At 34.5% G+C, this 13,704-nt stretch overlaps 1 protein-coding gene across 17 annotated transcripts in view; it reads left to right on the top strand.

Annotated features, from left to right (window-relative positions):
- Positions 1–13,007, top strand: part of LOC309406180 (sodium channel protein type 2 subunit alpha) — a gene marked incomplete at its 5' end in the record, with an annotated part of 59,583 nt that extends 46,576 nt beyond the window's left edge. For 15 of the 17 annotated variants that reach the window (XM_082001247.1, XM_082001258.1, XM_082001252.1 and 12 more), the window contains 7 exons: positions 530–652; positions 2,617–2,898; positions 6,149–6,202; positions 7,414–7,555; positions 9,184–9,308; positions 10,417–10,687; positions 11,585–13,007. In XM_082001247.1, coding sequence (XP_081857373.1) covers positions 530–652; positions 2,617–2,898; positions 6,149–6,202; positions 7,414–7,555; positions 9,184–9,308; positions 10,417–10,687; positions 11,585–12,777 — 2,190 coding nt within the window. In that variant the 3' untranslated portion in view covers positions 12,778–13,007. Of the gene's footprint in view, positions 1–529; positions 653–2,616; positions 2,899–6,148; positions 6,207–7,413; positions 7,556–9,183; positions 9,309–10,416; positions 10,688–11,584 lie in introns of all 17 variants that reach the window. The other 2 variants (XM_082001260.1, XM_082001257.1) reach the window with 1 other exon arrangement.
- Positions 13,008–13,704: the final 697 nt, after the last annotated feature.

Genomic DNA, 13,704 nt, shown 5'->3' with positions numbered 1-13,704 from the left:
ACCCTGGCTATTGTTGCTATGAACTGAGTGTTTGACTTAGAAGTAATATTTATATAATTACAAAAGCTGATTAACCACTACATTACTTAGCATATAAATAGTGATTATAGATATTAATAATATTGTCAGTATTAATGTCAGTTAATAAACTATCCTAACATATTCAGAATTTTAAATTGCTTGGAAGGTTGAACTTTAATGAAATTACTGAAAGTATGGCTATTTTTCTTTAAATATTTCTGAAAACTTTATCCTTCACCAACAGTGTACTTCCATCTGACTATGAAGCCATATCCAGCTATAACAGACATTTAATAGCATATGTTCCTTTTTCAAACATGCCTTCATATGATCTCTTGCCTTTCCAGCAAGTATGAAAATTCTGGGATTGTGCCTCCAATGTCACTATACGCAAGAATGGTGATCTTCCGTTTGTCACTGTTGACCTTTCTGTTGATTGAACTTGTATTCTTTTTAAATAAACAGTGTAGAACAATTTTTAGAATAATATTTCTTCTGTATTTTATAGGTCTCATTGGTTAGTTTAATAGCCAACGCTTTGGGCTATTCTGAACTTGGTGCCATTAAATCTCTTCGGACATTAAGAGCTTTAAGACCTTTAAGAGCCTTGTCACGATTTGAAGGAATGAGGGTGAGATAAAATGAATGAGACTTAATTAATGTATGCATACAAAAATTAATGGAGAAGTGTGATGCTCATGCCTTCTGCAAAGAATCCCAGAATGGGAATGCATGCAAAAATGTGTGGAAAAAAGGCTTTCCAACATGTCCTTATACACAAGACATGTACAGCTTACATTTGGAGATTAGACCTTGAGTTCATTAAACTTGCCTGCTCACTGCTGCATAGTTGTGTTACCCCAACCCCCTGGCTATTAAAATTTCCACTGATTTGTGGACCTATGTAGATAAGTAAAAGAACGTGAGAAATTTTAGAATAGAGGGTTGGGGTTTTTTTCTCCAGTTTGGCTGGGGACTTTATTTTATGAATTTCTGTAGCTAACTTCTATTCTCTGTTAGTTTGTCAGTGGTTAAGGATGGAACAGGATTAGCTGGAAAACAAAACAAAACAAAACAAGACAAGACAGAACAAGGTGAAGAAGCTGACAACAGTGACACACCAAAAACTAAAACCTCCCTTGTGTCTCCCTGTCTACCTGTCTGGGGAAAAAAATCCTCCAGTAAATGCTGTAGTATTAGGGAAAGGTTGTCTGAACAGATACCTGAAATAAGGATGGGTCTGGAAGTATAGAAGAGGAGAGATAGGAAATAATTTTCTCAGCCTGTGTCTTTTACTTCATATGAATGCATCTGCTGCCATCTTACCTCTCCTCCTACGCAGCTAAATCCTTCCTGTTGAGGAAATTACTATTTTCATATTCTGCCAATCTGACAAAAAAACCCCAAAACTATTACCAGCTGTCTCCTGAAAACTCAGACTAGGCTATTTCCTGGAAAATCTGATGCATAAAAAATTAACAAGGTAATGTTATTGAGAAATCTCCTTTTAGTCTTTCACCTCAAAATACCCAGATACTGCAATACATGTTTATAGTTGGGTCATAGGTCTTAAGTTTGCAAATAAATGGTGTGGTTTCTGTTTGGGTTGAGGCTGCTGATATTCTAGAGGTGGCCAGGCTAGCCAGGTTAGGGAAGTGTGTCCTGTGGCACATCACCATCACCCCTATGTTTTATATAATTTGCATTGCAAACAACACTTAAGTCCCTATCTAACATGTGGGAAAAACCTCTATTGATCTCAGACTACTTTCAGACAAATTAGTAAACTGAAAAATACTACTACTTTCAAATCCATACACAAAAAACTACTGCAGTCTCTGCTGATTTGGTAGAAAATTATTGTCTGAATATCTGCAGCTTTCTTTTAGTTCAGTCATAATAAGCAAAAGAAAATTTTTGTCAAGGGATTTCATCTGATCTTTTACTGCCACTTGTCCATATAGAGTAGCTCAACTGTATTAAATGCAGCCAATGAAAAAAAAACCTAACGGTAAAAGCAACTATAGTGAGCCAGGCAATTTAAAACCAAGACCTACAGCAGCTGCTGTTAAGAAAAACTAAATAAGATGTGCTTAATTATGTTATGTTGTATGTAGATGCTAAAATACACTGATGCAAATATATACATAGTTTCTGAAAATAAAATAATTAGTAATGGTAGTTTTACATGCAGAAATTTTTATTCAGTCTTCCACATCATCATTCTTTGATCTTTTTCTGGTTTATTTTCTATTTATAGATTTTGATTTGTTTTGTTGGAATTTAACATTTATTTCTCTCTTTTTCTTTAGAGCACACAAATTCTAAGAATCCATCTTGCTACTAACAGGTTTTCTTTGGCTTTTTGAGTTCTTTTTCAGACTTTTGCATTGTCTTGGTTTCCATATTATTTTATTTCTTGCTTTTTGCAATCTCATTAGTGTTTTTATTGAATCTTAAATACTGTTTCCCCCATAATTTTTAATGTAATATTTTAACTGTCCATTCCATATTAATACTGTTTTAACATTTTAAAAGTATTTTTATTTTTCTGTTTATAAACTAAGTGGCTATTTTGTCTAATTTGTACACTAGGTGGTTGTAAATGCCCTTGTAGGAGCAATTCCATCTATCATGAATGTATTGCTGGTTTGTCTTATATTCTGGCTCATCTTCAGCATCATGGGAGTAAATCTGTTTGCTGGCAAATTCTATCACTGTGTCAACACCACAACTGGTGAGATGTTTGATGTCAGTGATGTCAACAATTATACTCAGTGTGAGGAACTCATAAAAAACAATCAAAGTGCCCGATGGAAAAATGTGAAAGTAAACTTTGATAATGTAGGAGCTGGATATCTTGCTCTGCTTCAAGTAGTAAGTAAATTTATATTTATTCTTTTTGCTCTCTTTGAAGAAGTCTAGGAAAAATGAGCAAGTTAAGACTGTTAAGTAGTGGAATAATTTCTTCATAGCAGTGATGTACAGCTTACACAACTCTATTGCATTGTTTCCTGCAATTTTTCTATTAATGACAGTAGAGTAACTTTCTATTCCAAGGCCAGGGAATACAGTCTCATCATGATGATAATAATGTGAAAATAATAAGTGAAAAAAGTAGAAGGATCTTTTTAGTAGTACACAATATAAACTTCAGGAATGCATTTCATGAGTCTTGCCATGATGAACAAGGCTCAGAGGTCCCTCTAATTATTAAAAAGGTCTCCTGCTTCCTTTATAAGCTCAGTTCCCTTGTAAGACAGGAGGGCAGACAGCAGCTTTTTTTTAAGCTTTTTTAGGAGGACAGACATCCTCACTGACTGGTCTGAAGTAAGTAACTTCCTCATGCCTAAATGCCTCCCACGTAATCTGTTCCTAGGTATCATTACACAACCACAGCAACATTCTTTCACAGTCAAAATCCATTAATCTAGGCATTTTTGTCACTGTGAAATAACTTTTCTTTTGTCAACAGCCCGGTCAAGGTAGAGTGGATTTTTTTTTCATTTCTATACTCATCTAAGGACCCAGTTTGTAAGTTAGATGGTAAAGATAAAAATATATCAACCTGGTATCTCTAGTGCAGATATTTTTTTTACTAGGGACTTGATTTTCCAGACCTGGAAGTGGCTTTAGGGAAAGGAATCATAAATAATGCAAGATCTGAGATTGGGGCACTCAATGTTTCATGTAACTTTGAGCTAATTCTTTCTCTATTATCATAATACTTGTGTAAGAGGTCTGAAATCCTCTGAGAAAAGAAGGAGCTGCACATGGGAAGAATATGGATAGTTACTGATATACAGATCCTAATTGAGTGTTAGATCTGATTAATCATATAACACTTTCTCTTGACGTTTTCAGATAAACAGCACTTGCTACTAAAATAAATATATTTCATTAAGAATTACATGAAACTACAAAGACATTAAACTGTGGGTATAATATGAAAATGTAAAATACTTTTATCTCAAAAAATATTCATGATTTCTAACTATCATATTCCATTAATGACTGTCAATGAGTCATTATAATATACTAAATAATTATTATGTTACTTATAATATTATCCTTGTGAAGTATTAGATGTTATTGTATTGCATGGCATATTCATTCTATTAATTACTGCTACTTATACAAAGTCTGTAAATTGTATTTCCCCTTCAAGTCCTTTTCCTATGCACTGTTGTACAGAAACATCTTTGTTCTAGGTACTGAGCATACCTTTTATTTATGCCAGAGGAATAAAGACCTTAGCTCTTTACAGGCTCCTTGGCTTAGAGTGGAGGTTCTGATAGCTCATATCTGACTGAAAACACAAGCAAGAAAGCAAGCAACTATGTTTAGATGATTGAGCTCTGTAGAATCACTTGTCTGTAACTAGACATACATCTTCACTTTATGAAAAGATGTCAGAAATGTCATGGGGATTGTTACTGCTCTGATATCACCGAGTTATCGAAGAATGATATGCTTGTCCCTTCTGTCCCAGAGCAAGTCAGTATCCCTAGCTGACCTTCATTTCCAAATTAACTACCTGGTTTAAAACGTTTTGCCTCTAAAGGCAACTTGACTCTTATGTGCTGAGTAGTAGTACTGAATGATGATTCTAATCCTCTGACTTCAGATCTCATTGCTGTCCTTGCACTAGAGATTACGGTGAACCATCTTTTTACCAACGCTTGACACTGAAGATGTATAAGGAAAACTTCAAGTGTCTTGAAGCTGTGTCTGAATGTCATCCATGTCACCCATCCAGACAGTGTTGGTCTTTAATTACTACATCACTACTGTGGATCTTTTGTTCTTCTCTTTCTTTACTTCTTTTTGTTCTGACTTTTCATCATTTCCCTTTTCAAATATTCTGTTCCGCCCTTTACTTTTCCTGCAGAAGTTAAGAGGTCCTTGAGCATGTATAATGTCATCTCTTCAGCTGCTTGTCTCCATTAACATTCTCCCTCCACTCTTCTCCTGTATTTATTGGTCTTATCAAACTCTGCTCCGCTTCTAATAATGGCTATGCAAAGTGCACCAAATGGCTGCCAATTGTCAAGTGAAACAGAATAATCTATGAAGCCTGGCTCCAAGCATACCTTCTTAGAAAATCTGTATTGCACTGCAAGATTCAGTAGGACATGAACAGTCCCAGAGTGCAAGTTTTCTGCTGTGAAAACTAGCAACTGTACCAAAGTGCCAGAGCTACTTCTGGCAAGCACAGATGCAAATACACTCCTTGGGATGGTTCCTCTCCCGAATCTCTTCAGGAGGGATGCTCTTTATCTGTTCATTTCACAGGCTTTTTAGCTCTTTTTTTTTTTTTATTGTGAATAAACTTGGAAACCCTGTCTAATGAGCAGGCACTCACAACTTCAATTAGCATGTCACACCAACCCTTTGGTGTTCCTCATTAGAACATGGTGTTCCTCATTAGATTCCATGTCCATGAAAATCACCTCCTTAGAGCAATGATGGCAGATCTTTTTTACTCTATACCTAGACAAAGACTCTATAGGAACTCAGCCCAAAGTTTTACAAAAGTTAATCACAGCTATTTCACAGTTCAGTTTTTGGTCTTCTGTAAATCTTAATCGTCAAGAACCAATGTATATTTTTATTATGAGCAGAGTCTATTCCTTTTAGTTATGTGGGATTAAAACATTTCTAAAAATACCATGACAGTTTAGCCATAGCAAAAACATTCAGATGCATGTTGCTGTCTGTCCAGAAGTTGTATTGCTAACTCCATCAATTCATGCTGTAAACTTGATAAAATAGCTGTCACTGTGAGTGATTTTAGTAGATTCTACTTGAACATCTCCAGCATTAATGTCTATCTCAGTCTACCATTCTTCACCTGCAAAGTAAGCATCTGCAGCTCCAAACATATTGTGCCCTTGCCGAGACCTTCAGAATCTGATTTTTAAAATTTTTTTGAATACCTAAACAATAATTTCTTAAAAAACCTAGTATTACTATGAAAAATATTTTATTATGCCTGTGTTATTAAATGTGGTTTATAAATGTAGATATGATTTTATTAAAAGTTAAGGTCTAAATGCTGTGACCTAGTTATTTCCCACATTATGAATTTTTATAGGGAAGATAAACAACTGTATTTTATTTCTAGGCTACTTTCAAAGGATGGATGGATATTATGTATGCTGCTGTCGATTCACGAGATGTAAGTGTAAGACTTTCAAAGATCTTCTGTTGGTTATATTCTGATATAGAATACAGAATTTACACAGCTACACATACAATAACATTAAGAATTATAATCAGCACCAATACATATTTTTTCCAGGTATATTTAGGCTAGAGGGGAACTTGCATGTCATGAATCTTAGAATTCGTAGTGGAGAAAATTAATCCCGCTTCCTTTGCATTTGGACAAATAAGTTTAACTTAACTGGACTTCTTTTGGAAAAGTTCATGTTAATGAAAAAAACAAAGAGGTTTTTTAACCACTTCCTTTGGTAATCATGAGTATGAATTAATTTAAGATTATATAATGTAATCATTACATATTTAATATATTAATCTTGGTTTATAATTTGTAACTGTACATTTCATTGTTTCTTTAAGGTTTAATATAATCTGTTAAATTTTCTAGGGATTAGAATTTTATCTTGGCTACAAAACTAGAACTACGTTTACCCTGTACAAAAAAGTGCAACACAGATGCCTGAACTAGGTCCATACAACGTAGGTTATACTCACGTTAGTGATATCCGTCATCACACAGTGATATTTGTCTCCCAGAGTAATACATCCTGTGTCGTTAACTTCAGCATTTCTACACTTCTAGCACATTGTGCAGTAGAGGTGCAGGCATTGAGATGTGGAATACAGAAGAATCGAGACAATAACAAAATCCTCCTTGGAAATTTGTCTCAATTTAATGGATTTCACAAAATATATACTGACTAGAAATTTATTGAAAGCATTTGTTCTTAGCTGGACGTAAGGACACTCATGTGAGACCAAAAGAGTTTCAGGGAGACTTAGGTGACATTAAAATTGATTGATTCTGTTGCATGAAAGTATACTGAACACAATATAAAGTATTTAGATTTGTGCTGTTAAAATTTTAAGTACTAATAACTGCTCTCAGTCCCACATTGCTTCTTCCTTGTATACAAGGAACTTTGTGTATATACATACATAAACATATCTATGTGTGCATTTACTTTAAAATTCCATATGAACTATCATTCTGTCAGCTTCCACTTCTCCAAATATTGATTCAAATGGACATGTTGGGTCTTTTTAATAATTGAGAGCAGTTTATAGCTTTTCTAGCTAAGATAGCATATACCTATTCATAAATTATATACATTGTTTTTTACATCTAGTATTCTCATTTGTAATAAAATTTATAATATTTTGTAGGTAGAAGATCAACCTAAGTATGAGGACAACTTGTATATGTATCTTTATTTTGTCATCTTTATCATATTTGGATCATTCTTTACCTTGAACCTTTTCATTGGTGTCATTATAGACAACTTCAACCAACAAAAAAAGAAGATAAGTATTTAAAATATTTCCATACTGCTATAAATTATTAGCTACAATGAATCAATAACTTATTTATGTAAAGCTAATAAAAATCAAAAGTTATTTCAAGTCCTTGAATAAAAATGTCTAATTTTTTATCATAATCTGTGTTAAATCTGTGGATGTGATTTTGACCTTTGGATTTCAGCATTTTGACAAGCAAAGAGGGACAATCATGAGTTCATTCATAATAATTTGCAAATTGTGTAAGAAAGAGCTAAAATGAAGGTGCAAAAAGGGAATGTGCATTATTCTTTTGACTATATATAGTATTATTTGCCATGGAAGAGTTTCTTTTTTAATTAACTTTAAAGAATTAAGATAAATTAATTTTAATTAATCTTATAAACTTTTGACACTTAATGAAGGTACAATATGGCATTGCATTCATACAGATAATAGTTCTGCAAACTGATTAAACAGTGGGTTAAAAGTAAGTCAAACAGACCTCACACAAATAAGAGAAGAAAAAAAATCTCTAATTTTCTGGCACTTTTGTGAGAAATGAGATGAACTTGTTAGGCACAAATACAATCTATAATTTATTAGCAATAATAAACCAAAGGTATAAAAGGAAGAAGAATTTTTTCTGTATACATTTGACATACAAGTATATTTAAAATAATTATACTGATAATGCATATAGTTTTATTTAAAATAAATTAAACAATATAAAAATACAAATAACCACATTTAAAATATTTTGAAGCCTCACAATTCTTAGCCTTCAACTGCCAGAAAGAACTAGAACCTCAGAATCATTCTAAGTCTTCGTATGCTGTGAAAAAGCAGTTTCATATGATTGGGTTTTATCCGATCACCAAATAAAAAGCAGCAGTACCAAACAGAATCTATGGTTAAAAAGTCAATTGTGAACTACAGAAATTTTTCCTTCTGAAGATATCCTCTAGTTTCTTAAAAGAGCTATGCTTTGGTCTTCAATATCCAGTTTAACAGACAGTGACTTTGACATTGTGCTTCTACCTGACCTAGGTCATTTACTTTATACTGAAATTCAGTCAGTCAGTTGCACATCTGACTGGCAGCATTTGCATCTGCAAACAAAGGCTAATTTGAGTTAGTCAAGGTTCCAGTGGTGTTTTAATTAATAATTTGCTATGGCATTATTTGGATTACTTTTCTTAAATTTATATCAAAGGGGGGTTTTGCTGTCATTAAAACCCTCAGATTAGACCCAAATACTCTCCCTTGACACAACTTGTGCCTCAAAGCTAGCCCACTTTTAGACCTGGCTAGCTATAATCCTAAAAGTCTATGTAGAATTCAGGACATGTAAGGCACCAGTCAGGCTCCTATACACTGAACATATCCTAATCAGCAAGTTATTCTTCAGTATAGTAAGAACCAATTTAGTCATGTCAGCCAAAGTGAGCATGAAGACACTGGAAAAACTGAACCGTCAGCCTGACAAGGCAGCAGTAAGGGTTATTTTTGTGTGTGTTAGGAATGCATATGAGCATCCACACTATAAATACCTGAAAAAATAACTTTTGTTATATAAATCAAATATAAATGTAGTATTATATTACAGGCAGACATACTGTATGTAAATGTTGTATGTGTGAACATGATAGTAATTAGTTTTGATATTATTTCTTTACTTTGGAGGTCAGGATATATTTATGACAGAAGAACAGAAGAAATATTACAATGCAATGAAAAAACTGGGATCCAAAAAGCCACAGAAACCTATACCAAGGCCAGTGGTAAGAGTGATTTGATTTTAATACTCCTAATATTAAACACTCATTTGGGAATATGGTTTTAGCTAACAAGATAACGTATGTCTGGAAAGAAAATATTTCTTCCATTTATTTTCTTGTAAAGGTAGAATTTGTCCCTCCTTTTTTTTAATTCAGCGGACTAGATTGTTCATGTTTCATTTAAAAACATACTCTCTGAATTATGAACTGTAGGATTTAATAAGGTTAATGTGATAAATTACATAATTCCTTGCCTAGGTCCTAGAAAAGTACAGTTGATTGGATCATTTATTGGTTCTTGCTATCCACAGATAAATTTCATTTTCTGTTTTTTCTCCTTCCAGAGAATCTGTAGGAAATGGGGATGCACTGGCCCTTGCTGCTGAAGACAGAAGGGGGCAGTGGTCACCTAATGTGAAAGAGAAAGACAGATGCAGATAATCTTACAGAATAAAAAATTGCCCTAGGGAGTAAAGCATAAACTACAATAAATTTATCTCTAAGAGAAGAAACTACTCTGTTATTTACTGAACTCCTACAATGTTTGGAAAAAATAAAATACTTGTTGCACCTTATGCACTGAGTGTTTATAAATAGCCTTTCTAAGGAGAGACATATGGCAATAAACATTTAGCTAAGTCCTAAAGGAAAACTAGGATATTGCAGTCATGGTGTGTTTGAGAAATGTAACTTCAGCGGTTCAACGATCTCAGCAAGCAGAATTAGTTTAAGGAAGAGACAGACATCTGTGGGGGTTAGTATTCTAAAACCAGCTAAGAATAAAGATAAGAAAGTAAGTTTCTATTTGGCTGGTAGTCTTACTGAGTATCAAGTTATACCACCTTTTTTACACCAATAATGTCAATTGTCAATGTTATTATTATTGCATTGCTTCCCCTTCCCGTCCCTTCAGCCAACAGTGGTACACTTCTTGATCCACTCTAACAGGAAAAGACACAAGCTAGCATGGATTTGGTGTATATTGAGAGATGTATTGGGAATGGGTCTTGCTCTGCACTCCTAAATCATGCAGGGACTTGCTTTCCCATTTGGCATTTGTAAAGACAAATATTTTCACAGTATAAACTTATTCCATCTTTGTTTTTTGCAGAACAAATTCCAAGGCATGGTCTTTGATTTTGTAACCAAACAAGTATTTGACATCAGCATCATGATACTCATCTGCCTTAACATGGTCACAATGATGGTAGAAACAGATGACCAGAGTAAAGAAATGGAAACAATTTTATCCCGGATTAACCTTGTGTTCATTATCCTTTTCACTGGAGAATGTGTCCTGAAATTGATTTCACTTCGCCATTACTACTTCACTATAGGCTGGAATATTTTTGATTTTGTGGTTGTGATTCTCTCCATAGTAGGTAAGAGCAATTCGCTTTCAAGAAAGAACTAATGGAAGGAAAAGGGAACATTTGTTTCAAGAATGTTATGATACTGAATGACATTTTCCATTTCCTATATGACATATATTGATTAAGATCTTCATACTTTATAGCATACAATATATGAAATGTTGCATATAAGGTTTTTATCTCTCCCATTAGATTCACTGTCGTCTTCCACATCAAAAGACATAAAGGAACTATTTGGCACATTAGATTAACATGTACAAATATAAAGAGGAATGTTTAGTGGTACATACAAACTAATCACAAGTTTGCTTTCAGTGCTAAAACTGAAAAGTATGTGAAGGGGGTGAGAATTTTAATTGGTTTTGCTAACTAAGGTCTTGGTGAATATTTAGATTTCTGTCAACTAAGAGCTAATGACTCTCCAAGGTATAAATCAGTTATGTGACAAAACTTAAGTCTTAAAGAGTGATACACCTGAGAGAGACTGTGCTGATACAGTGCAGATCCTCAGGTTAAAAAAACCCACTATTTTGCAGAAATTAACCCAATATAGTCCTTCATAAAAGACAGTAGTAATAGGCGCAGCCTCAAGAACTAATTAAGACAGACAGTTCTCTTTTCAGGCTGTTTTAGGAATAGCTGAAAGCTTAGACAGACAGTAGCTACTTTGCCACAATCTTCTTTCTTTTACTTATTTCCCTTCTCCGAGATAGCATTTCAACATAAGGAAGGTGCTTTCGCCTTAATAACAGCTTTCAATAAAATGTAATAACTTTTATTATCTTTTGCTGTAACATAGACTCCCTACACTGATTGCTTTGGAGACAGCAATAAATAAATCTTTCTATAGGTAATTAATGAAGAAATTTAAAAGGGTGTTTTAAATATTCACTGTTTTTTCTCTAGGTATGTTCTTAGCTGAGATGATTGAGAAATATTTTGTGTCCCCCACACTATTCAGAGTCATCCGACTTGCCAGAATCGGTCGAATCCTGCGTCTCATTAAAGGCGCTAAGGGAATCCGAACTTTGCTTTTTGCTCTGATGATGTCTCTTCCTGCTCTGTTCAACATTGGGCTGCTGCTCTTCCTGGTCATGTTTATCTATGCGATATTTGGCATGTCCAACTTTGCCTATGTTAAGAGGGAAGTTGGGATTGATGACATGTTCAACTTTGAAACGTTTGGCAACAGCATGATCTGCCTGTTTCAGATTACCACATCTGCTGGCTGGGATGGTTTGCTAGCCCCAATTCTTAACAGTGGGGAGCCAGACTGTGACCCCCATAAAGACCATCCGGGGAGCTCTGTGAAAGGAGACTGTGGCAACCCTTCCGTTGGGATTTTCTTCTTTGTCAGCTACATTATCATATCGTTTCTGGTGGTGGTGAACATGTACATTGCTGTGATTTTGGAGAATTTCAGTGTTGCTACTGAAGAAAGTGCTGAACCCTTGAGCGAGGATGACTTTGAGATGTTCTATGAAGTCTGGGAGAAGTTTGATCCTGATGCAACACAATTCATAGAATACAGTAAGCTGTCAGATTTTGCAGCTTCCTTAGATCCTCCTCTTCTTATAGCAAAACCAAACAAAGTCCAGCTTATTGCAATGGATCTACCCATGGTAAGCGGCGACAGAATTCACTGCCTTGACATCTTGTTTGCTTTCACAAAGCGTGTTTTGGGGGAAAGTGGGGAGATGGACGCCCTCAGAATACAGATGGAAGATCGGTTTATGGCAGCCAATCCTTCTAAAGTCTCCTATGAACCAATTACAACCACATTAAAACGAAAACAGGAGGAGGTATCTGCTGTCATTATTCAGCGTGCTTACAGGCATTACCTTTTAAGGCAAAAAGTTAAAAAGGTGTCTAGTATATATAACAGAAATAAAAACAAAGAAGGAGATGGACCAGTTGTAAAAGAAATAATTATTGACAAACTAAATGGGAACTCCACTCCAGAAAAAACGGATGAGAGTTCCTCTACAACTTCCCCACCTTCTTATGACAGTGTAACAAAGCCAGACAAAGAAAAATATGAAAAAAATAAAGCAGAAAAGAACTACAAAAGTAAAGATGTCAGGGAAAATAAAAAATAAAGATCTAAGTATTCTGCTTGTGGGACAACTAGTTTACAGTCTTTGAGAATGAAGCATCAACTGGACTCCTGCAGGAGGTTTATGCCAAACTGACAGTTTTTACGTATATATGTGTGTGTGCGCGCGCGCGTGTGTGTGTGTGCATATATATACATTATATATATACTTAAGGTCAGTGCCTATAACAAAACAGTGAACCTTCATCATCAAACTGTGACTCTGTGAACCAGGGTAACAAACTTGACAAGAGGTTACTGTTTTCACTACAGCTGACACTGCTAAGAATGAAGGAAAAAGTGGCTCCACAGAGAATATGGAGCATGGAACGAGTGCAAGGCGATGCTTTTTTGTGTTTCACATACTGCAAAACACATAAAAAGTAATTCTCTTCACTGTTTGTCATGCAGCTGCTACATTCATCATATTTTTACAAAATCAGTATTAGTTTATTTATCATTTTTTAATTCACAAGTTCTTTACTATTATATGTGACTATTTTTGTAATAGGTTTTATGTTGGGGAAAGAGGTATGAGGACCAGGTGTTCTACTCTCAGATTCTCTATAATGTACAGATAGAAGTGATTTGCATAGGCATGCTGCACTTGTCAATCACGTGTAAATAAAAATATGACATTGCACAAAGCTAAAGATTTTAAGAACTTCCACGTTTCAGGATTGCTCTTAAATTTGAGGTATTATAACTACTTGTATGGCTGCATCCAGATTATGTACATTCAGATTAATGTGCCTGGAAAGTCTCCTCTAATTTACAGGAATCTGCAATGACTTATTTTTATGCAAATCATTAAACATGAACAAGTTCTTGTTTTTGTTAAAATTTTCACAGTTTAAAAAATATTGTGCAGTTTCTGCACTGGAAAAATAGCTTCACTGAAATATACTTGGGAGGGGTTTTTTTTTTCTTT

This window comes from Phaethon aethereus (assembly GCF_964289735.1).
Source record: "Phaethon aethereus genome assembly, chromosome: 6".
NCBI lineage: Eukaryota > Metazoa > Chordata > Aves > Phaethontiformes > Phaethontidae > Phaethon > Phaethon aethereus.
The sequence above is the reverse complement of the archived record's forward strand: the minus strand, read 5'-3'. Positions and strand labels throughout refer to the sequence as shown.